At 39.9% G+C, this 25,271-nt stretch overlaps 2 protein-coding genes and 1 long non-coding RNA gene across 10 annotated transcripts in view; 2 read left to right on the forward strand and 1 right to left on the reverse strand.

Annotated features, from left to right (window-relative positions):
• The window catches only part of LOC124167065 (cell cycle control protein 50A), a 29,064-nt gene extending 7,891 nt beyond the window's left edge, over positions 1-21,173 (forward strand). Inside the window, exons 5-8 of the mRNA XM_046544854.1 lie at positions 2,679-2,798; positions 12,643-12,864; positions 13,981-14,146; positions 20,840-21,173. Coding sequence (XP_046400810.1) covers positions 2,679-2,798; positions 12,643-12,864; positions 13,981-14,146; positions 20,840-20,885 — 554 coding nt within the window. The 3' untranslated portion in view covers positions 20,886-21,173. The remainder of the gene's footprint in view (positions 1-2,678; positions 2,799-12,642; positions 12,865-13,980; positions 14,147-20,839) is intronic.
• The window catches only part of LOC124167066, a 30,144-nt gene extending 7,448 nt beyond the window's left edge, over positions 1-22,696 (reverse strand). Inside the window, exon 1 of the long non-coding RNA XR_006866600.1 lies at positions 21,923-22,696. This is a non-coding gene — a long non-coding RNA (uncharacterized LOC124167066). The remainder of the gene's footprint in view (positions 1-21,922) is intronic.
• LOC124167063 (trithorax group protein osa-like) overlaps positions 21,379-25,271 on the forward strand; it is a 57,181-nt gene continuing 53,288 nt past the window's right edge. For 5 of the 8 annotated variants that reach the window (XM_046544841.1, XM_046544846.1, XM_046544847.1 and 2 more), the window contains exons 1-2: positions 23,354-23,816; positions 24,488-24,533. In XM_046544841.1, coding sequence (XP_046400797.1) covers positions 23,743-23,816; positions 24,488-24,533 — 120 coding nt within the window. In that variant the 5' untranslated portion in view covers positions 23,354-23,742. Of the gene's footprint in view, positions 21,708-23,350; positions 23,817-24,487; positions 24,534-25,271 lie in introns of those variants that run through there. The other 3 variants (XM_046544844.1, XM_046544849.1, XM_046544848.1) reach the window with 3 other exon arrangements.

The raw sequence follows: 25,271 nt of genomic DNA on the forward strand, positions 1-25,271 counted from the left end.
AAATATCGTCGAATTTGTGCGCAAATGCAGAGCAGAAGCTCTTTGTGTAACTTATGCAATGATTCGCGACGAGGCATTGAAAATTGATATAATTTTTTTTCAGTTTTAATGTTTGTTGGAAAAAGTTTATTTCTTAATTTTATTACTTTGATATTTGTAAGTCCTGTAGTTTAATTGTTTTGCTTAGCAGGCATTTGATAGCAATATTTTTATAATATTTATAATTTATTTAACACAATTTTATTTAGATTTCCTAAATTCTTCAGGTCACTTGGATTTGTGATGACTTGATGGGTGTGTTACACTGGATCTAAAGAAGTTTCAGGGCCAAATGCAATACTGTTTATGGGCTTTAAGTTAAAGCTTATATATTGACATTGTCTGTAGTCATTTGGAAATCAAAAATATTAATAATTTGTGAAGGTTTAAAAAATACAATAGCCTTGGATACTTAAAAAAATTTCTCATTTCTTCATTACATCTGGTTAAGGAACTATAAATTACTGATACATGCAATGGATCACAACATGTTTTAGGTATAGTTATTTTGTTGTGATGGAAAATATGTGAACAGATTTGTTCTTAATCTTCACAGAAAATAATAGTTTTTATCGAATCTAGAATCTTAACTTGCTAACCACAGAAAAATTGCCTTCCTTTACATTTTAAAATTTTTCCCAAAACTGAGGTCTCAAAATTGGGGGGGGGACTATATTCGGGGGGGGACTATATTCGGAGATATACGGTATTCCCACCAAGTGATTTATTTTAATCAATTAATTGATTAATTTGCATTTATGAACTTTAATTCCGGTAATTCTGTTTAAATAAAAATTTTAAATCTTTGCGAAATCAATAGCTCAGGGATGTTACACTGCGATAAGCCAAAGAGCTTCGGGGAATGAAGACCTTGACAATGTAGAATCAATATTCCTTGAGCCACCAGAAGCAGCAGTTGTCACTGATGAGGACATTGCAGATGACGAGGCTGGTGGACTTTAGGAAAATTGAATGGGAAGATAACTTTGGGCAAGAATGGAGTTTGTTTTGTGGCTTGATGATGACAATGCTAATGAATTTCAAGGGAAGACTAAAATTTCGGTACCAGTAACACGTAAGGAAAAGGATTTAAAGTCAACGAAGCTTACACCACTTCACCATCATAAAAAAGTAAAATGAGAAGCAGCCAATTGGTGACGGGAAGGTCTTTTTGGAAAAAAGTTATTTCCTGAAACAGGTCTTCTTGAATTGAGGGACAAATCATGTGTAAGAATTTTTGAATGGGTTTTATCAGATGAAATATTTGATTTTCTCATTGCAGAAACAGACAAATATACTACATTTATTGGTTTTTCATCCTCTAGTGTCAATAAACAGGAGGTGAAAGTTTTCATAGGAATTCATACTTTCTGTTTTGAAGTTATATCAGGGTTCCATCTAAGAGATGCTCCTTGGAAGATTCAGGGTGATGTCCACAACTCAATAGGTGCCGTAGTCATGCAAAGGAATAGGTTCCTTGAGATAAGTAAATTCCTTCATTGTGTTGACAATGCGATACCCGATGTGAAAGACAAATGTTGGAGCTTTGCCCACTTATCACTAAATTGAAAGAATGTTTAAGGGGGGTTTTTCCCTCTGAGAAAACTCTTTTGATGAGAGTATGATTGCGTATTTTAGTGTCCATCCCTGCATGCAATTCATTCGGTAGAAGTCAATCGGTTTTGGTTACAAGGTCTGGTGTTTGAATACTCCCAGTGGGTACTTAGTAGATTTTGAGGTAATCGTTCATTAAGATAAAAACCCACATTCTAACCATGTGTATGAAATCAATTTTGGAAAATGTGCCACAATTTTGATTTCGATCAGTATTATCATTTCGGCTATATTTTGACAACTTATATACAGGAATGAGCCTCCTCACTATTAGGATTAAAGAAGGTAGACTAGTCCAGGAAAAAGCTTATATGAATTTAAAATTATTTTTCCTTGTTTTAGACAATTTTATAATATAAATAAATAAACATTATAAATTTAAATATCCCCCACATTTTTGAAATAATATTGAAAAATATCCAGAAAATGTATTTATTTAAAAACATCACACTTCTAATCGAAAAATTTATGAATCACAGACAATATGAAAATTATTGCTTAATTTTCAGTAACATACTTTAAGTTCAAATAAAAACTTGTCAATAGTATACGTAAATAATAAGTTGTGCAAAAAATACGTGTTTCCTATGTTTTTGATCTTTTAAATGAAGTCTGCAGCAAAAATGTGAAAAATATTTGCTTTATCTTGGGAAATATGTATTTCCTTGCACCAAAAGATAACAGATCTCCCCATTGTGACATTTATGTCACAGCCTGACAGAAACTACTCTACCGATCAATTTAATATTTTCAGAATGTGGTAAAAAAATAGGCCCTTATCATTCCCCTAAAATATCAAGCATTAATCTCAATAAAAATACTTTGGGCAGATCCAGGTTAAGAACCCAGACGGCACAGGAATTTTACGTATCTGAATACATACGAGGGTGGACCTTTTTATAATTATTTTTATAATTATAATTCAACTTTGAAACATAAGTTGAGTGTTTGTTGACTCTTATCATGTGTGTACGGATATGAATTCAAAATGAAAATCTAAGTTTTTTTGTTTTTTCCATTTCCAGATGTTTTAACAATATATTCCAATGTTCACCAAGCAGAAGTGACTTTACTACGCACAGGAATAGCTTGGCCTTCAGATAAAGATATTAAATTTAAGAATCCTAAAGGACCTCTCAAGGAAGGTAACAAAGGCTTATTCAATCTATCTTAATGTTATTAATCTTTAATTTATCTTATTTAATATCCATCTTACCAATCAACCAACTATTATTTCCTTCCCTACTACTAGGACATTTTCAAAGAGGCTAATAGTCAAGTTCACTTGATGATGAAGACCAATAATCCCTTATGAAAATGTACGAAGTAACCTCAACAGAGACATCTTATGTTCATCGTCAAGTTAAAAAAAATTGACTTCAAATTTCCAGCATTACCTATAGTACTGAGGTAGTTAACCACCGATGACTACCAGATGTCTCAGTTGTTTTTGGTAGTTCATAAAATGTTGCATGAGATCCTTGTCCTTCCTCACCAACTGAACGTAAACTCAAGGTTTTCATAGCTGCTGTGAAAATGCCCTTAGAATGCTGAGGAAGAGATTTGACATTTATAGATATCAGTCTGATAAATAATATTCATTGATTAAATTTAATGATTGATGTGTTTTTACCAAGGATGTCAGATATTCCTGAGTGGTGTTCATACTGGTCAGAAAAATTTTAGAAATATCAGAGATTTTAAAATTGGGATTAGAAGTTAGGGAAATTTCAGAGGAAAGCTACAGAGGTGCAGCCATATGACAATCATGGTTGAATAGTTGTTGTATAGTTGAGCAGCGAGTTGGGCATTTTGTTGTACTTTTGGCTAGGGCTTACAGGATAGTACCAAATTGGTGCTAGATTTTAAAAGCATATCTAAAATACAGAAAACAACCTTTCACGCTGCAGACTTCAAAATATTACACATACCACCATGTGCAGCTAAGTGCAGGTTTGAGGCTCTCAACCGGTTTTGGCTTCATGGAAGTCCTTTCTCCCTAGCGTTGGGATCCTTTATGGACTGCTAGGGCCTAACATCTAGCACCATGAGCCTTGGCACAACTACCAGGGGAATTCAGGAACCTGGATAGTGTAGTGGTCTGCACAGTGGCCTGGAAAGCCAAAGGTCTGTGGTTCGATTCCGGTCCGGGGTCCAAATCCACTTTCTCATGGCAATTTATGTGTAGTTATCTATGTATTTATACAAATATACTAGATATGGGTCGATTAGCTAATTTCTCGAACTCAAATATCGAATTCGAATAGTAAATCATAGCTCGAATAGTAAATCATAGCTCGAATACTCGAATATCTCAATTTTCAAATGCCTCAAATTCTAGAATTGCACAAAGCATATTAAATGTTATTCATCTATTTCACTTGATGAATATATAATTAAATTGGTATATACCAAATACATTTTTTAAATCAACTTTTTATTTCAAATTTAATGAAATAATTTGCATCAATAACATCATTAAAAACCGTAATTAAAAATAACATCATTAAAACGAAGAATCATTAAAAACTAGAAATGGGTCGAATAGCAGATTTATCAAACTTGAATATCGAATTCGAATAGTAAATCATAGCTCGAATATTAGCGTCGAATAATAGCGGTCCCGACATATAATTTTCCCGCATCCATTGTTTTATGAAAATGAGACGAAATATAAACAATGTCATTTATGGCTAATGACGACAGGCACATAGTTTGAATCTTCCCCACGAGATGAAACTACCATAGAGAGAAACTCAACGCCGTGGTATAGTAACATAAGCGCATTTCCCAAGATCCGCTATCCCCCTCTATTCAGCACTCACCTCCCCCCTCTAAGCTTTCCTTTTCTCCAAAATCAAACAAAAGATTCCAGCTAGCGCATGGGTTGTATTACTTGGCTTCGAAAGAAAATATCAAGTTAAACAAAAACAAAAGAAACCTTTTTTTCACGCCTCCCCCTTCCTTTCACTGACCTTTTTCAGCCTACCCGCTTCAAAGTTCCCCCTTTCTGTTTCTGGTGGTTAACTGCTGCATGTGCACCTATTAGCCCAAAAGGTGTCTAACAATGACTTCGGTTATTGGTATTATACTTTTATTAGATTGAAATATTAGTAATGTGCACATAATTCAAAAAGAATGAGGCCAAACACGGCATATTTATAAGGATATTTAAACATTTTAAGCAAGGACATACATAGTTGGAAAAATGCAATGGAGACTTTGATTTTTGCCTCCACCCATAGTACACCCATGCCTCGCCTAGTGCAATGCTGATATAGTGCAAATTTGTTCCTCTGGGAAACATCCCAATGCTGTGTATCCTAATCAAATACCTTTAATGCTCTTGATAAAATGTGAACTTGCACCAAGTAAACACGAAATTGCTATCATTTTATGCATGTTAGTAGTATTGCTTGCCTCAAATCTTCTCCTTTGTTAATATATTAATCGAAATCCATTATTGCGAAATGGCCAAAAGCATTACTCGTCATGCAGTCCAGATAGCCGGCCTACCAAAGTAATTTATCTCGCCTCCTTAACAGAATGCCATCGGTGAATTTAGAGCATTAATTAAGGGTGGAGCCAGTGGAAATGAGATTTTTGAAAGCAAAACGGTTCGAGTCGTAATTCTTTCCATCACAGGTTATTGGGCGAATTGACTTCAACGTAGAGGGTCTATGCTCAAGCCTTCAAGGTCATCGGTTTTCACGGGGAGAACTGGAGCGGTGCCCACGTTCTGTATGAATAGCGTCAACACTTAGAAGGGTCCGCTGGAGAGTCTCAAACACAATGGTGTGAGTCTCACGCTGACTTGCATTCCCACCATACTTACCTGTAGAGCAAGCAGATACCTAATGCCTTCCTCCCACCTCTCCCTGCATCCGGTGAGAAGAGCGGTGGGAACTGCAAGCTGGCTGACGGCGTCGGTGGGAAGGAGACACGACGTGTGGAGTTGGTTTGTAGACGCCTTGTGGAATGGTTGTATCTTAACTCGAATAAAGAGGAGTTATGGAAAGGACCGGGAATTGGTTATTAATTCCTTAATTCCCTTCCTCGCGTTCCCTCTGCGACCTCCGGCGGACCCGAGAGACTTTACAGTGGTGTCAGAAGCGCGATCAAACCGGAGATCGTAGATATCGTGAGGAAGCAGCAAGAATGGCGAGTCGCGTGAGTTTTGGGGGGCATGAAGTGCCGCTGCAGAGTGTCATAGATGACTTCGGGGAGAAGATCAGCATCCTGGCTAAGGAAAACGAGGAGCTAAAGGAACGACTCTGCAGCGCGACTCAGAGCTCTGCTCCGTCGCGGGGAAACAAATTCTCGCTCATCAGCGGCATCGATGTATTCACTGGCCGCCCCGGGGAGAGTGTTGTAGCTTTCATCGAGCGAGTGGAAAGCGTGGCAGAATTGAGTGGCTGGACCAGCGAAGAGACCCTGAAGGCAGCGAGAGTGCGTTTGGGCGGTGACGCAGCAGAGTTCTGTCGTATCAAGGAGGAGTGCTACCAGGCGGCTGATTTTTCAGTTTTTAAGAAGTACCTCCTTGATCGATATCGCCCGAAATTAACGGCTCGATTCTATCGAGAGCAGTTAGGATCGGTGAGACTAGGGCAGGGAGAGGACTTAGAGTCCTTCGCGGACCGGGTGAGATCGATTAACTCTCACACGTATGAACTTCCGACCCACGCTGACATGGCTGCCGCGATCAAGCATGAAGCCGACCAAAGGGCCCTGGACGCATTCCTTCGTGGTCTTCCCGGTGAGCTCGGTCGTCTGTGCCGCTTGGCCGTGCCGGCGTCGTTCGACGCGGCCCTTGAGACGGCTATTCGGATCCGCGAAGCTGATCGCAGTCCGCGAGCCCCCTCGCCGGTCCGCCGTGTTTTCCGTTCCCCAGCGGAGGCGGGGCGGAGGTGCTATGAGTGCGACTCTCCAGACCATCTCGCGCGAAGGTGCCCCCGCCGGAGGTGTTATGCTTGCGGAGCTTCCGGCCATATCGCTTATCAGTGCCAGCGGAAACCCTCAGAGAAGCCTTTAAATGGCGGCGGGTCCGGAGGCGCCACCCAGGCCGGACCCCTGTAACCCTGTTCCTTCCACGGTTAGAGGCCGCTAAGCGGACAGAGGATTTAGTGGTGGCAGTTAGCGTCGTGGGAAAAGACTGCAGATTTTTGGTGGATACCGGTGCCCAAGTTTCCTTGGTAGCGCGTGGTGTGAACGGGGGTGAACGAATTAGAAGATCCCCATATCGTATAAAGGGCATTTCGGGGGAGACTGTGTATAACCATGGTGTAGAAACGGTGAAATTAGTGCTGGGAAAGTGTTCTTATAGTATAGATATGATAGTGGTAGATTCGGTGGGAGAATATCAGGGGCTTTTAGGGTTAGATTTCTTGGAAAAATACGGTGGACTAATTGATGTGAGTAAAAAGACGATGAAATTGGGTGACGTTTACGTTTCGTTGAGAGGCAAGTGCAGCGCGCCTGAAGGATGCGAGGAGAGGAAAAAAAAGAGTGCAAGGGTCGTTGGAGTGGACGTTGAAGTTCCTATTAAATTAACTGATGAGACAGTGATTCCGCCCAGGAGCGAAAAATTAGTGTGTTGCAGACTGTCAGATGACGCCCCTCTTGAAGGAGAATACATTACAGAGCCAGAGGTGATAACGGACGCACACAGTTGTGCTGTAGCGCGGGGTGTGTGTAAGTTTGAGAGAGGACGGGAGGTTATGGTAAAAGTAGGGAATTTCGGACTGGATGAGGTTGTTTTGAGACGGGGAACAAAAGTGGCAACTCTCCATGAAGTGGAGAAAATTTTTAAAGGTAACTTCACAGGCATAAGGCACGTCCGAGCAACGACTACCGAAGAGCGAAAGATAGATTTCCGGGAGAAGTTAGCGGATCTGGATGAACCGGAAAGGAAGGCGTTGCTACCCCTGTTGAAGGAGTACCAGAGTTTATTCACTGAAGGAAAAATACCTCCGGCCACAACAATTACCTCTCACAGAATCCCCACGGGCAACTCTCCACCCATTTATCGCCGCCCCTATAGAGTGCCATATCACCAGAAGGAAGTGATTCAAACCCTTGTGGACGAGCAGTTACGGGCCGGGATAATTGTCCCTAGCAGTAGCCCCTGGGCTTCACCAGTCGTCATTGTGCCAAAAAAATCAGCTGACGGCACCCCATCTTATAGATTTTGTGTTGACTTCCGTGGCCTTAATGCAGTGACTACCCCAGACGTGTATCCCCTGCCAAATATAACAGAAACGTTAGACTATTTAGGGAGGAGCCGTTACTTTTCCACGTTAGATCTAACGAGTGGTTATTATCAGATCCCTATGCATCCTGACTCCAGAGAGAAGACTGCCTTTAATGTAGAGGGCGGACATTTTGAATACAACCGCATGCCTTTCGGATTACGCAACGCCCCTAGCACGTTTCAACGCATGATGGACGGCGTTTTGAGAGGACTAAAGCCCACACAGTGTCTCGTCTATTTGGATGACGTCATTGTATTTAGTTCCTCCATGGATGAGCATGTTGAAAGGCTGAGAAGCGTGTTCGATCGGCTGCAAGAGTCAGGTTTGTCGTTAAAAATTGAAAAGTGTCACTTTGCTAGAGAAAGGGTAAGGTATTTGGGACATGTGATCGACCGGGAGGGTGTTCGTCCGGACCCTGAGAAAATAAACGCGGTTATGAATTTTCCTTCACCAAGTAATACCAAGGAAGTGCAATCGTTTTTGGGACTCGCCAATTATTATAGGCGCTTCATAAATAATTACGCTGTGGTCGCAAGACCGCTAACGCGGCTCCTCAAGAAGGGAACTAAATTCATATGGACACCTGACTGTGACGCGGCGATGGAATCCTTGAAGGCGGCCTTGGTAAGCACTCCGGTGCTCGCCTATCCTGACTTCGCAAGGCCATTCGTTATCTCCACTGACGCCAGCAACTTTGCGGTGGGCGCGGTGTTGTCGCAAGAGATAGACGGCGAGGAGCATCCCATCGCGTATGCATCGCGGCAACTTCAAGCAGCGGAAATAAACTACACGACCACGGAGAAGGAGCTGTGCGCGGTCGTATTCGCGGTTCAGTATTTTCGCCCTTATGTGTGGGGTCGCCCATTCAAAATAATCACGGATCACGCCGCCCTCCGATGGCTTTTTAGTCTTCGCGATCCCAGTAGTAGATTAACCAGATGGGCGCTGAAATTAGCCGAATATGAGTATGAGGTTATTCACAAGCCAGGAAAACTCCACCTTAACGCCGACGGGTTAAGCCGAAAGATACGAGTGATGGAGGTAATGGATGATGAAGATTGGAAGAAGTACCAAGCCGAGGATATGGAATGCCAGGAGTGGAAGTCGTGCGAGAGTTTTGAAGAGAAAAATGGACTGCTGTTCCGATCGACAAGTGAGGGATTAAAGGTGGTGGTTCCTGTGAGCCGACGGGAAACTGTGTTCCGCCAACATCACGACCACGCTCTGTCAGGACACCTAGGAGTAAAGCCGACTATTAGACGAATACGACAGATGTACTGGTGGCCCTCCCTTGATAAAGATGTGAGAGAGATGATTGCTAGCTGTGTTCCTTGTAATCAACGTAGCCCTTACGGCAAGACGAGGGCACCCTTGAAGAAACTTCCAGTAAGTACCTCCCCATTTTCCTTCATCAGCATAGATATTGTTGGGCCCCTGCCGCGCACCTCGAACGGCAACCGGTTTATACTTACCATTCTCGATCATTTTTCACGATATTTAGAGATGGTGGCCATTCCCTCACAGACAGCGGAAGTGGTGGCCGACGCTCTACTTAGGCGGTGGATTTTGAAATTCGGTGTTCCTGATTATATACTGTCGGATCAGGGCCCTAACTTTGAGTCGGCTTTGTTCCAGAATTTGTGTAAATTTCTAGGGGTATCTAAATTACGTACATCACCCTTTCACCCCAGCTGTAACGGAAGGTGTGAGAGAGTGCATCGAACCATCTCGCAAATGCTAAGCCACTATGTTAATGGAAGAGACAATAGCTGGGATATGTTGTTAGCGTTTTCGGTGGCCGGATATAATTCATCCTATCATAGTAGCACGCGAGTGACTCCGTTCAAGGTGATTTTCGGTCGCGAAATGAAGACGCCCTTCCATTGCTTAGAGACCGTAGAGACTAGTACGAGAGATTCATATGTGGACGAACTGAGTGATCAACTCAAGCAGATTTGGAAAGAATGTTTGGGGAACAGTGAGAGGGCCCTTGAGTCGCAGGCAAGGCAATACAACAAGAGGAGCAGGGATGTGAACTACCAGCCGGGTCAATACGTTTACCTAAACGACCCCTGTATAAAGCCCGGCAGAATCCGCAAGTTCCACAAACCGTTTTCGGGGCCTTATAAAATCCTTGAGGTGCTCAATGACTCTAATCTACGTTTGCAGCTACGTTTTAGGACTATCGTGGTGCATAAAGACCGCGTTAAAGCACATAGGGGTGTGAGAAATAAGGAACATGAATTCGCAGACGCAATCAGGGGCGAGAAAAGGCGTGGGCGTCCGAGATTACTGATGGCGAGTGGGAAAGGAGTTGAGGAAGCATCAACGTCTCCGGAAATCGTTTCCACCTCCCCTTCTTCCACTCCAAATGCAACAACGAGGAAGAAAGAAATAGTAACAGTTTCCCTCCCTGTCCCTTCTTCGAAAATTGATGCCGTTTCCGATTTGGAGAGCGAGGCATCTTGGTCGGCGGTTTCCGATCATTCGGAGGACGAGCGCGCAGACGAATGGAAAGCCGACCGACCACGCCCACTCCGAGCAGAGCAGCCGTTACCTCAGCGTTCGCCGTACCCGCTGCGAAGTAGGCGGCGAGTTGCTGATAAAGACAAGGAAGACCCCGTGGAGATTGTTGACACGTCGGCGGCGACCTTGCCTTCCTCCCTGTCCCCACCCCATTTTGAAGATAGCGCGGACCGCGCGAAGATAACGCAGACAGCAGCGGAGACTCCTTCGACCACCATGCCCCCTGAAGCTCTCCCATCCCTCAGTGCAAATTCCCCCCAAGTGTGTCCCGGTGCATATGATGAGCAAAGCAGCGAGAGTAATTGTGAAAGTACGACGCTAGCCGTTTGCCCATATAATTTGAGGCCACGGCCATGTTAAAAAGTGAGTGATGAGGCCATTATGGTGTTGGCCGAGTGTTTGCCCGAGGGGCGTTGAGTGTTTTTGAGTGTATGTAAGTCTACGAATGTAGCATCTATGTAAGTGCGACGGGACAGAGTGTTTTCCATTTGGATGATGGAGTACTGGTTGAGAAAAATATTTAAAATTGGTGATTGCGTTATGTCTTTTCATGATTCGAACAGTGATTTTGTATGTTCTGGAATTTTGAGTTGGTAATGGTATCATCTTTGCCCAGTTGATTGTATGATAAGTACAGTGTTTGTGTTGATTCAAGGGGGGTTATTGGGTTTACTACGAAGCACGCAAATTGTTCAAATCTCTTTCTAAATGACTTGTGCTGACTTTGAAGGGGTTACCATAATCAATATAGTGTGGGATTGTGATTTTCTTCATAGCGTTATATTGGGTTTTGGGTTCATTGTGGTGTTGTATTCCTGTCTTGTTTTTTCGACATTTTATCCTATTCTCCTATCGGTGGTGACCAATGTCTTATTTTTTATCTTGACTTTTCAGTATAATCGATTGTTTGCAATTTTTATGGAGCTGTTAATGTTAAGTGGTATAAATCTCTATGTGGTGTGGGAATGCAAGTGGTCGGCTGACAGTTAGAAAAATTTCACTATGTTCAATTTTTCTTTTGGAGGGGGGAATGGTGTGAGTCTCACGCTGACTTGCATTCCCACCATACTTACCTGTAGAGCAAGCAGATACCTAATGCCTTCCTCCCACCTCTCCCTGCATCCGGTGAGAAGAGCGGTGGGAACTGCAAGCTGGCTGACGGCGTCGGTGGGAAGGAGACACGACGTGTGGAGTTGGTTTGTAGACGCCTTGTGGAATGGTTGTATCTTAACTCGAATAAAGAGGAGTTATGGAAAGGACCGGGAATTGGTTATTAATTCCTTAATTCCCTTCCTCGCGTTCCCTCTGCGACCTCCGGCGGACCCGAGAGACTTTACAATGGCTTCATTCCTTCCCAGCAGTCGTAGGCCCTCTGCATTTCAGGAATACAGTGCAGCAGTTGCCCAGCAGTAGGTGATTTTGATAGAGCCATAATGGTGTACAAACCAAGAGAACAATTTAAAAAAATAAGAATGCTGGTAGAAAATCTAGAAGCTATCAATAAAAAGCATAAACCTAGAAGAGAAATTTAAAGTGATCAATTGCTGTGAAAATGGAGAGCATCAAAGCTGTATTGCACGATTACATATATGTTTAAACTAGAGATGGGTATGAATAGCAGATTTCTCAAACTCGAATATTAAATCATGGCTCGAATATTCGAATATCTCAAATTTGGAATACCTCGAATACTAGAATTGCGTAAAGCATACTAAGCGTTCATTTTCAGATTTTCCCCCCAATCATCTTCGGTTCCGCACGTTGAACGATATCTATTCACCACTCTTTTCTGCGAATTTGATGTAGCTTGTCAACTTGCCTAAAACAGTGCTGCATGCACTAAATGACTAGAGTCCTCTACATTGTTTCCGAGTCAACTACCAAGGACGTGACAGTGTATGGTGCGAAATTCAAAGTATTTGAGGTATTCAAGATTGTACTTTTAGCATAATTATTCGAGAACTCGAAAATGGAATACTTTCTAGTATTCGTGGATACTATTCGCGCATCTCTAATATATACGATCCATTTATATATAATCCCTGTGAGTATGATTGCTTTGTCTTTGATATAAAATTTGGGGAAAGTAAACAAATTTGGATTGGAAAAGTGAGTGAAATAGAAAAGTTGGCATGAACACTGCATGGAAATTTTTTTGATGAAATTTATTGCCAATAATGCTTCCTAATATTTCCAAAATTGTATTTCTCAGCTTTTGCTGGTTATGCCAAGCCCACAAGCTGGAGACGTCCTGTGTGGGAGCTAGACTTGAATGACTCATCAAACAATGGGTTTGAGAATGAAGACCTAATTGTGTGGATGAGAACTGCAGCCCTGCCCACATTCAGGAAGTTATACAGAAGAGTTGACCATTCTAAGCGTGGCTATGCAAATGGCTTGCCTCGAGGGACCTACACCCTTAATGTTTTATACAGTAAGCTATATTGATTCCTATTTTTCTGACCAAGTAAATGACTTCATGAAAGTATACATATTTGGAATTATTTAGTTTGGATCAATATCACTTTCAATTTCCACAGAAAGACTGGTGTTTAATGCTTCACTGGTGAATAATATTAATTTATTAATGGAAAAAAATGAGAGTTCCAAATTTCATTATTCTTTTTATGTTTATTGAGTGGTAACTGTAACCTAGTCAGGTCTGAGGTTTTCCCTCAGGATAAAAAAGTTTAAATAATATTGAGATCACCACTGTTGTCAGTCTGGACAGTATTCAATTCTCCTGCAGAAGGATATGCATTTGTATAAATATAGAACCTCTAGTTAACATACTCTCCCACTTACAAACATGAACACTTTTTAAGCATAATTTTATTCTGTTACGAACACCATTGCCATGGGTTTTCTGACCAATCTCGCAAATATTGAGTTTTTTTTTTTTTAATAAAAGGATTTCATTCAGCTGGTCTGAATTCCTACAATATGTTATCACAGTTGCCCTATATATTGCAGTGTAACTTGCAGGATAATACTAAGCGTAAAAATGATGCTTTCTTTCTGTTACCTTCAACTTATGGACACCTCTCACTTACAGACACATTTTTGCAGACCATTAGTGTCTGTAAATGAGAGGTTTCACTGTAGTTATTTTTTGAAAGATTTTTGTTCTTAAAATTGTACCAAATATGCAAGTTAAGGCAAATACAACCTTTTTTCTGTGAAATAGCTCCAATATGAAATAAAAGTGATATGTTTAGGTGAAATATGGAGCTTTATCCATCACCTTTGGATATAACAAGCATCCAACATATGTATTGAGTTCTATTCTTTCTATAAGTTACTTGATTTATGGATTCTAATGCTAGAGAAAATCTTATGTCTGCTTAAGACTTTCAAATCACAAAATTGGTTTGTTAATGAACCATGACTACATAATGTGGTGATTTTAAAAACTTTTTTAACCTTGAAAACCTGAAGTTATTCATTAATTGTATCATATCTTTTGTAGTCAGTGATTTCATAAAATAGTAAAATCTGTATCTGTCAATTTTCTCCTACTATCATTTTGCTGTGCTTTTTTTCATTTCAGCATATCCAGTTTCATCATTTGGTGGCACAAAACGAATGATCCTCTCCACCACCTCTCTCCTTGGAGGAAAGAACCCATTCCTTGGAATTGCATATGTTGTAGTGGGCTGCATATGCCTTCTACTTGGTATTTTGTTCTTATTCATCCACATAAAGTGTGGAAAAAGGTAAAATTCTTGACTTCTATTTAGAAAATATTTGTTAGCATAGAAAAGGGTTCTTTTGGTACAATTTACTACCTGATAGTGATGAAATTTATAAATTAGCAAAACAACTGCAGAAGTTTCCACAACACTTGGTTGATGCTTCTTGCATTTTTGTGGTTATTGGTCTGTGTGTGTTGGCTTAATTTAAAAACAGTTTGGTTGACTATCCTGACAGTGTTTTCTGAAATGGATACTTGTGTTGGTTTCTGTCCCTTTTATATTTTTGGAGATCGAGCGTCAGTTCTGCACCAGAACCACGAGCAATATGAAAACAGGTCTGAAATCAACACCAGTATCTTTGATCTGAAGACACTAACCAGATAGCTATACTGTTGTCTATCCGAGTGGAATACATACAAATGAATACCCTCAAACGTGGAACAAAACAGTTATTTGGTTTTATGTGCAACCTGCACAATTTTATCAAAATATTTGATCAGTCCAAAATCATTTGCATAGCAACATCAAATCAGTAACACTTGAGTGGAATGCACAAGTTCTTATTCTATACTTGAGTAAATGAAAGATCGTAGCACTTTTCCACAAGAATTCTTGTGGAAAAGTGCTACGATCTTTCATTTACTTAAATATGTCTAACTTCCACCAATTGAAGCCTGAATCTGTTGATCTTATTCTATAGTCCAATTAATGGACTATCCAAAATCCGAGTCTCTGAATTTAATCTTTGTGGACTTGCTGTCCACGAATCAGCCTCCGTATGGCTTAATAAGACTAATGGTTTTATTAAGAATGGCATATAAAGAATTGCAGCTTCAATAATTACCTTCAGAAAGTCGATACTTTTCAGTCGTCCCCCCTAATTTCACATGAGGTATTTCAAAACTGGGTATTTTTAGTTTTTATATGTTAATCATTGCTTGATTGCTTCGGTTTTTATTAATTTGCATAATTATTTATATTTAAGGCTAGTATTTAAGATTTCTAAGAACATGGTGTAGAATCCCACTGAGAAAAGTGAACAATAAAATCCTCAATCACTTCCCACAATTTATATGCTTTCATGTAGAAAAAGAATGACATGATGTTTGCTCAGGGGCCGTATTTTGCATTTCCAAACCGATCAGTGCGGCACCAATTCGTCGGGTGGGACGTCACCAAAAAGGTGTCGGTACAGCCTCCGACTAGTGGGTTTCATGAATTCCTCGGTGTGCATTTTACGTTTTATTTTTGGCAAAATTATATTAACCTTAAATTACGGCAACAGCTGTACACATTTGCTTCTCGAATGAAACCATATCGATTGTTATATCAAACCATATAAAATGCAGGAGCTCAAATTTGTATGAGACATTGTTTGTATCTAACAAGGGGAATACACGACCTTCGCATCGCCGATCGAGCTCAAATTTTGCGATTCGTTAGTTTATGGGTACAAGTGTAATATGCCGAAGCGAGACGACGCACTTCTCGTAAAATTCCGAGAAAAAAGCAATTAAAAATCGTAAAAAATGAAGGTACGCTATATAAACTGTTCTGAACACCAAAGTTAAACAAGTGGGCGACAGCCCAGTGGATAAGGTGTCCGACTATGGAGGTGAAGGTAGCGAGATCGATGCTTGCTCAGGCAACTTTTTTTATGTTAATTTTTAAGAATTTTATTGTTTAAATTTTTAAAGTTCCTTTTCTTATCTTCGTTACTACTATGGAATATATTTTTAAAAGAGTTTTTCTTTAATATTTAAATCAGGAATGGATCAGCTTGGGTGCACCATGCCTCTCCCTTGTCATCCGCAAAAATGTCATCGTAAATTGCGGGGTTCGTCTGCATCTACGTCTACGAATTAAATGTCGATCATTTGACCGAAAGATTTAAAAATGTGTTTGTAACGTGCTCAAAATCGGGAAAACTGACGACAAATATTTATGAGACCTTTTTAGAAAATGTGATGAAACCACATGTCAACGGAGAGAAGTTTCTACTTTTAATTCGTAGACGTAGATGCAGACGAACCCCGCAATTTACGATGACATTTTTGCGGATGACAAGGGAGAGGCATGGTGCACTCTGAAAGTGATACCTCCAAAATGTACCCCATTATGCCAGCCATGCGACGTGTATTTTTTCAGGCAGGTGAAAATATTTATAGAACATTTACAGAATTCCTCGATTCAATCGGAGGAAAATCGGGATATTGCGTCAAGAGAAGACGCAATAAAAATACATGCGTTAATTCATAACCAATTAAGTGCTCCGATTTTCCAAAACATGTTAAAATACGCATGATTTGCTTCGAAGCTCGCTGGCACGAGACAATTTTTCGTAAATGTAAATGACGTGTGTTTTCCTTCAAAAATTATGGACAGTCGTTGCAGTTGTGGGAAAAACGCCTTTTCTGCTTGTTCGTGGTGCCGCAAATCACTTTGCTTTGCATGTCTTTATGATGAGTTCCATCCTGAAAATTGCAAATAAAGGATTAACTGGAGTGGTGAGGCAGTGTACTGGCCTTCCACATCCAAATCTCGGTAAAGAATAGGGAAATTGCATACTTTTTATAAACAGTATGCTGATATACTACAGTAAACACTTAGTACCGCAATATACTTTTTTCCGCTTAAAATTCAGTTTATACCCTAGAAAATGACTCCCAAAAGTCGCCCGAGTTTCGCGGGCTAAAAAATACCGCCCCCACTAATCTTTGGCTGTGACGTCATAGTTCAGTACGAGTCCAAGATCCAAGCCCAGTAACTGCAGGTTTGGAAGAGCCACGTTGCGTTTAAAGGAGAACGTGGGTGAAATAAGGAAAAATTACAAGTGGTGCATTGTTCCTCTGTGCAATAACACCCCAGAAAAAATTTTCGTCTGCATTCCCACGGAGGAAATTAGAAGAAAAGCCTCGATGCAAGCCGTCTGTCGGGATGAGCGTTACGGAAAAATAAGAGTATAATAAACGGAATGATAAACCCGTGTGCTATGTGAGCGAAGATAACTTTAATATAAATAATATTTCCATATTTCATTGACTGAATAACTTGAAACTGAGATTTTTTGATAATTCGGCCGCCGTAGAATAAAAACTCAACTTCCGAACAAAAATCGAGATAGGTGTTTCTCGATGGTTACGATGGACTCAAATTATTAAGGCACTTGTTCAATTTCAGTTACGGAAGGACATAGGAAATTCCATGATGTTTAAAATCAAAGTTAATGGTTATATTATGTTATTTATGGTGAATTTACTGCAATAATAAATTGCTTACAAACATCATTTACTAAGTAGGAGCTTTTATTTGCATTTACCTTTCTGATACTCTATATCGCAAAGTGCTACTTGGGGTATGGGGGTGCCAACCAGAGGGTATTTTATCGTATTTATTATGTATTTAAATTGAAGGTAAATTTGAATTTTTGGTTCGCATCTAATTTTCCAAAATATCATTATTTTTGCATTGATGGGCATAGTTAGGATTGAAGGAGGCATAATAATACTAGTAAAAAGGAATTATTATATGTATTAATATTAATATATTAGTGGTGGAGCATTGTGGCTAGCCAAAATGTGGCCATAGTGTGGCTATCCACACTAAAGCCACATTATGGCTAGCCACACTTTGGCCACAGTGTGGCCGGGGGTCAAAACCATTATGGCGCCATAATGGCAACCCACTATGGCCATAATGCCTTGCCACAGTACGGCCACAGTGTGGCCACATTGTGGCCATAATTGTTGTGTTGACTGGGTTGTCCATCATGCTAGCACAGACCACAGTGCATCATGATCTCCCTGTCACATTACCTGCACTGTTTATATGCCTGGGAATAGGCTTGAAGAATTGAGATTGAAGCCTTTTCACGCATTTTAGGCCATTATTTTCACTCTGACATTGTTATTTAATCAGCAATGTTACCACTGTGTGAAAACCATCAAAATAAGACTAAGGGCCCCCGCGCACTGGCAACTTTTTTAAAGCAACGATTTAGTTGTTCTATGGAAGTTCAAATGAAACACACGGCATTGACTGTGGCCCCGCGCACCGGCGAGTTTTTAGTTGCCGCAACTAAATAATTGCGTCCGGACCTATTCTGAGGGTGATTAAATTGTTGCCGGCAGGAATAGATCGCGTGGGTGTTTACCTAACCCCGCGCACTGTCAACTTTTCAGTTGCTTGACGGCACTTGTTCGGAGCGCATCTTGGGAAGTGTTTTGCAGGACGCGTTTTGCAAAGGTCTCATAGTTTTTAAGTTTTGGGATTATTTACGGCAATTTTAATTACTGAACATGCTCAGGATTGTATTTGGAGGCCATATATTTACAACTTCACTTACTTCCATTATGTAAATACACAACAACCTCAGAATAATTTTACTCACATAGTTACACCTTCCCTTCATTTAACACCTTTCATTAAATTTTCTCCATCTTGATTTTCTTTATACTCTTGAGATTCTTCGAAATTCTTTTCTTCACTTTCCTATTCTTCTCCTTTCTACTTGTCCAACTACTATTGTTTCACAGCACATTATACATGGTGGACCACGGATCTTTATTGTAGAGACTATATAATGCTGGCCTTGGAATTTCTCGCATTCCACCTACGTTTCTGATCTTGATTCATTTCTTTTTCTTCATTCAAGTCGACACCTTCAATTGTTTCAATCATTTCTGTTGTTCGAAATAGGATTTCTATTTAAAAACACCACATTGGGTAGGTTGATTTGTCCTTCCGCTACGGTATATGCGTTACACCTTCACTCGACTCCACCATTTCTTTAATTTTTTCCTTCCGTTCTTTCTTCCTATTTCTCAATTTTACTGCAAATGTTGCTCCGGCCTCATTACCTTTTGGGATTATTTGCAGTACTTTAATTTATTGAAAAAGCCCTGGATTGTATTTGGAAGCCATAAATTCACAACCAACGGTCATATACCCTTACGGAAAGATTCGGCAATCCATGTTAAAAATCGAGTCTTAAGTTCGACTGAGGCGGCGCCAATCGTTCCTGCAGCGAATTTGGAGCTAATCTGCACAGGTGTGGGTTAATCCATAGAACCACTCATTTTTCGTTTAAAATTTAATGCTGAAATATAATCCTAACGTTCTTCTTTATTTTCTGGTTCAGGCTCTTTTCAGGTTCTTATAAATTTCACATTTTTTTACACTAGTGAGCATTATAAAATGAAAGTTGTTTGAACGAAGCAAATTACAATTAATATAAGGCGGAAATCATGTAAAATTCATGCAAATTTATCATGTATATGATAGAGGAATCGTACTTACATGTCAAAGATAAGTAAGTGATTCTGAACAGAGGATTACCAAAAACATTAAAACAATATGTATACCCAAAGATTCCACAGTATTGGATTCGTGATTGCAATCCAAAGAATGCTGTACTGCAGCCAGTGACGTAACTAGGAATATGCTTTGGGGGCGGGAGGGATGAGATGGCATGGGGTGGGAAAATTTTTGACAAATGACATGCCTCGATATACATTTCACATCATTTTGGCGCTAAAAATTAAATTTAAGCAGATAAAGTTATTATATTTCAACACTAGGTAATTTTTTAAATATCTTTTTTTTCCTCTGATGGTTTGGGGGGATCTATCCCCTCACCCCCCATATTTACGCTACTGACACTGACAGCATCCCAATCTTTCCTAGCTCGCGTCATATTTTATTTTCTTCAGTTTCCTCCTCATGTGTTTCACAATCCAACATAGTTTCTTTTCAATAGTCTAGTCTCCTTTCCATGTATAACTAGATGGATGTATCTCTTCCCTGATATCTGGTCCCATATTAAATAGCCACTCCACCATTTTCACAGCTTCTCTAGTGCCCAATTTGCGGATAAAACTATTGAAGATCATTCCTGGTACATATGTAAACCAGATTTATTAAATTTGATTAAGATATCTTTTATATTTAGGTGATTGAATTTGTGATCATTTTTAAGTATCTTGATAATGAATTGGAATTAAAGGCAACAACATTTTAGATTAAACGAAAGTTCTATGAACTTCTCCTACCAATTTTACACATAGTATAGTTTATGTAAATTCCTCTAAAAAGAGGATAGTCCACAAGGACAAATACTGTACCCAAAACATTTTGTTCCTTTGCTTATTTTTTCGCTGTCTCAAAATGAGCGCAACAACACAACTTGCTTTCACGAGATCCATTGTAAACTGAGCTGAGGGGCAACTATTTAATCGCCAGTGCGCGGTAGCGAGCAACTCTTGGGTGAGTAAATTGTTTAGTTGCCGGTGATTAAAGTTGCCAGTGCGCGGGGGCCCTAATAGTGTCATTCACACTGTTACATTGTTAGGAAAACTTGAGGAGCAACAATGTGACTGCAGTGTGGTGAGAGCCTGGTTACATTGTTGGGCTCATTTTTCATGTTGTTTGTCACAAGGCCTGGTCACATACGCCTGTTTTAATTTGTTTATATTGGGCTTGAATAATTTTGACTTTGAAAACAGTACTTCATTGAAAGTTACCGAGGAAGTGGTCTTGTGCAATGATGATAATTAGCTGCAAATCATAAATTGTTTTTCCATTCCGTTAATAGTCGACCCGTTTCCCATTAGGAGTTCACATATCTTGTTTTGGGAAAAAATGTGCGATTCTCAGGTTTCTGTAGTATGTTATAGTATAAGGGTATGGTTTACCTGTGATACCTCTTCTTTACAGCACAAGTGAAATGCTGAATGTAACCCAAAGGACACCCTACAACTGAAAACCTGGTATACTTCCTTCCATCTCTTGCTGCATCATGAAAATGTCATGTCGACGTTTCATCATCACTATGTTCCAGCGTTTGTGTGAAAGCATTTTGCAGTATGTGCCTTTGGTACTTAAGTGTTGATTATTTAATAGAAATGAGCTCTTGTATTTATTTTAGATCTAGTCACTGTTAAATCTCTTGCGATGTGTGCGATAATATGCGAGTTGAAATGATGTTACCTTACATTCCTACTTTGAAAAGATGCTTTTAATGTATGCTAATAAAGAACATAGTTTTTTACAGTGAGCTTTCATTTTCTGATCGAATGCGAACGTCTATGGTCACAGATTGTGAGCGACGTTTGCTTCTGCACTACCTACACGGAAGTATGAAGGAGGGTGTGCAAACGCAATTTTGGATGAGCATTTATCTTCCCACACTCACTCCTCTCCTACAAAACCCATTGCCCATGGTAGCAGATTGACGAGATATTGGCTGAAAAACCTTAACCCCTCCCCTTTCCTGCGACTGCGCATCGAATTTGCGCAGCCGGAAATCTTAATCTCCAACACCGTAGCTTATTAATGATGTTTAATTAAAAAAAAACATTAACAGACATCACATAAATCCGACCATCAATTGATGGACTCTAAGATATATATTCCAAAATTACCCCTACGCACAATCAATACAACAAGAATACTAATGTCCTTAAAGCTGTTTAGCAATTGGAACGTCTCCTCAATGCTCGTGACGTCACCATCCAATCGGGTCCAAGGAATCCCTGAATGTATCCACGTAAACCCCGTAGGACATAGGCATGTTACATGACGGGTGAGTGTTTTCAGAATATTATTTTGTTGATAAAATTTTCGGGGGAAAACACAGAGCACTGAGGGCGTTGGGACGTATTAGAATCCATTCTGGCGTTGAGAATGCTGTTAAAACACAGTACTGCACCTTAAACAGGCTTCCCATCACTATTTCAGTGAAATCCGTTTCTGTGGCGCGAGAGAACTTAACGGCCATAGCACTGGTCGACAACTTACGGAGCCTTTCACTCGATACCCTCTTTTCTCGCTGTTATCGCGGAGTCCTCTCGGCTGTCGTGACGTGTAAGCGTGAATCGGTGTGTTGCAGCTACAGATTTCCTGTGGTTTTAAGTGTCTCTTTCCATCCCTCTCCCTAGTCACCCCTCCCACTTCTATTGGCCTCTCTCCCCATCCCCTCCCTCTCCTTTTTCATTTGCCCCTTCCCTTCCTCCTCCACCACCTCTCCCACGTTCTTTCGCCCAACACCTCCACACGCACCAGCCAAGACGTACCCTTGCAAGGCTGCATTTCATTGGGTTGGCTCCCACCTTACACATAAATGTTAAATCTTTGTGTCCCAACGTACCGTAACATGGGTCGACGGAATGCGTCCCCCAATGTGACGCCTCGTCATCAAATATGGCCCCCATGAAATTTTGGCTCTGTTGGTGAACAACTGACCCTTTCTGTCATGGACAGAATAATTTATCAACCGATTTATGTTTTAAGGGTATGCTAGAGAAAAAAATTACACGTGCTTTCACTGTTTTCCCCCATTAATGACGAGATATGTGTTAATTTTATGTGGTATTTGTATTGCATCTAAAAATGTTATCAGTTCTGTTACGCTTGTTTATCTGAATATTATGGTCTCTGTTTCTCCATTTACATCGTAGAATTGGATTTCATAGATATTACTGGCAATGAATTTTTTTTCATTGTCAAGGTTACTCTTAAAATGTTGAGGGTGGGGTGCAAGACCTTACAGTTAGCTTGGGGTGTTGGGTGATAATGGGGTGGAAACCGTACTTTTTGTAGGAAATGACAACAATGAGTCGCCGCCATTGGGGGATGAGGAAAGAGGTTGTAAAGATTTTAGTTGCCCAGCCAATGGAAGGGCTTTAGAGGTGGGGATGACCAATCCCATTCGTCGGAGTGTCATCCGTGGATGACATCGGGAAATCGGCCATCTTCGTGAATTTTCGCCTCGTAGGCTCTTGAGTTGGAACAAGGCCTATTGTCAAGATCCTTGTTCACTTGTCAATATTTTAATTCTCGACTTCTTTCGCACATTCTGCTCATTCGCATTGTGGCCAAGATGTTTAGAAATGCTATGCTTCAAGCTTTAGAGGGAATTCCAATAATAACAATATAAAAAATAAATGGATTCGTAATTGTTTGCTTATTACTTGTTTACTAATTGTTTTTGCTATTTTTAAGCAGCATCAATAATGCACTGATTTTAGTCTCCTATTAAATTCTACAAGTCCTCGAATCACGTCCTGTCGACATCTGCGTCATATTTTTCAATTAAGGGAATTTCTGTTGTAATCGTCCCTTTTTTAATTTATAAATTATTTTTTATTAAAAATAGTAATTTTCAGACTATTTGTAGTGTTTATATATCTGCATGTATTGATATCAACCATTAATCAAACGCGCGAACAAATCGATATAATGGGTGTTTTGCGAGAGGTCGTTACCGGTTTTTAATATGGATACCTGTTAAGTGTGTGAGTGGTGCAAACAACATACAGTGTTATTGTTACTGTCAAGCAATTTGTGAGATTTTCGGGATTGTGAAGCAGAATTGGAGCATAATGATGGATCATGATGCTCTAGAGATTCATTATTTTCATTCGGTTGATCGTGTTCTGTGTTTACGAAGCAGTGAAATCTACCGTCTACTCCTTGTTTGACTCAGAATGGCGAATTGAAAATCTTTATGTTGTATTATTTCCTAGCAATAATAGTTATCCTCAGATAAACAATGTCCATATCGTTCGGAACTGTGTATTTGTTCGCTTTAAAGTCTTGTACGGGCATCTTCATCAAACATGATGCATCCTACTACTTTACTAGATCAACACCTATCCAGCTTTCTTCCAGATAATTTTCAACTCAAGCAAGAGTACGTCCTATTGCTACATTTTATGTACACATATAATAATCCATGCCTATAAGTTATGCTAACCTTATGTTTTGCGTGTAAAAAGTTAGGCGTCGTACCAAAGGGTGACTTAGGATATCAATTTAGCAGAACTTGAAAAAAATATGTGGGGTTGGCAAGCAGTCAATCGTGGGTCATATTTAGTCATTCTAAGTTCATTCCGTGATTTAATTGCCAATGGCCCGTCGTGAATTTTGTCACGTACTCCACATATGGTCAAATTAATGACCTGATCTCAATTTATTCTATGTTTATTCTAAGCATGTATGAAAGAAAACTTGTTAAATGTGTGCTCCTTGCAATTTCTCTGCATAATTTTGGGTCCACAACGGTAATATGTCATCAGTTGCAGACTAAGTAATTTTTCTGTCAACAACGTATCTAGTAGTTTTGAGGTCTATACTGTTCATAATAATGGGGATTGTTAGGGGATGCCAATATGCTGTGATTCATCCCTATTTTGCCAAATTAACTGTAGGTTACTGTCAGGTGTTTGCTAGAATGAACCTTCTTTTATGGCGAATAATTGTGTATATTGCTGCTAGGCGTGGACGTTATTTATGTGGTGATTACCGATAGCAGGAAGTAGAATTGAAGAGATAATTTCATATTATGTCCCATTCAATTTACAGTGATCCACGGGCTCTGGAATCTTTGCTAGGACTCAGTGCTGAATCAGTAAGTCTCTACCCAGTAAACGGTTATTATTTGCCAATATGCCTCCTGAGTTTTATGTATTTCAGATCTTAACTTTTACGAGCATGCTTCATTTCCTCTTAATTTGAGACAGTTGTTATAGATAACGTATTAAGCATGCTCCGATTGTTTTGTAGCTTGAGACAACTAGTTGATTAATTACCAGTGTAGATAACTCTCAGAAAAATGTTGTGGTAGTACATCCTATCTGGAGTTTTCAGTTTATGTTATTGCTGATCATTGCCTGGTTTAAGTCTGATAGTCATTTGCCAGCGACACTAAAATGCATCAGTGTTCTTTCACTTTACCTCGTGTACAGCATTTGTTAAGTACTCCGCTATTCTAGAGTCAGGTATTCATGTATTTAGATAAGGAATTTGGGTTATCTAGATTGCATGAAATTAAAACTACTTTGACTCTGGCATGTCTTTCTTGAGGCTTCTTTCCTTCGGCAAAGTTTTTCCTTAAAACAATTTGTTACTGTTACAGTTATTTACTGGGATGGCTCGATTAAATAAATGACCATCTGAAGACAATCTTGGTGTTTTATCCCTAAGTATTTCAGATAAAGTAGTTATTTTTTCTTGTTTGCTGTGGACTTATTGTGTAGGGAATGAAAATTATATGCATCTCTCTGACAGTATTGGAATTAAATATGTACATGGTTAAATGTAACCAAATGACAAATGCGTATTCATTGCACATTGGTGCCTCTCACAA

This window comes from Ischnura elegans, chromosome 10, assembly GCF_921293095.1.
Source record: "Ischnura elegans chromosome 10, ioIscEleg1.1, whole genome shotgun sequence".
NCBI classification, from domain to species: domain Eukaryota; kingdom Metazoa; phylum Arthropoda; class Insecta; order Odonata; family Coenagrionidae; genus Ischnura; species Ischnura elegans.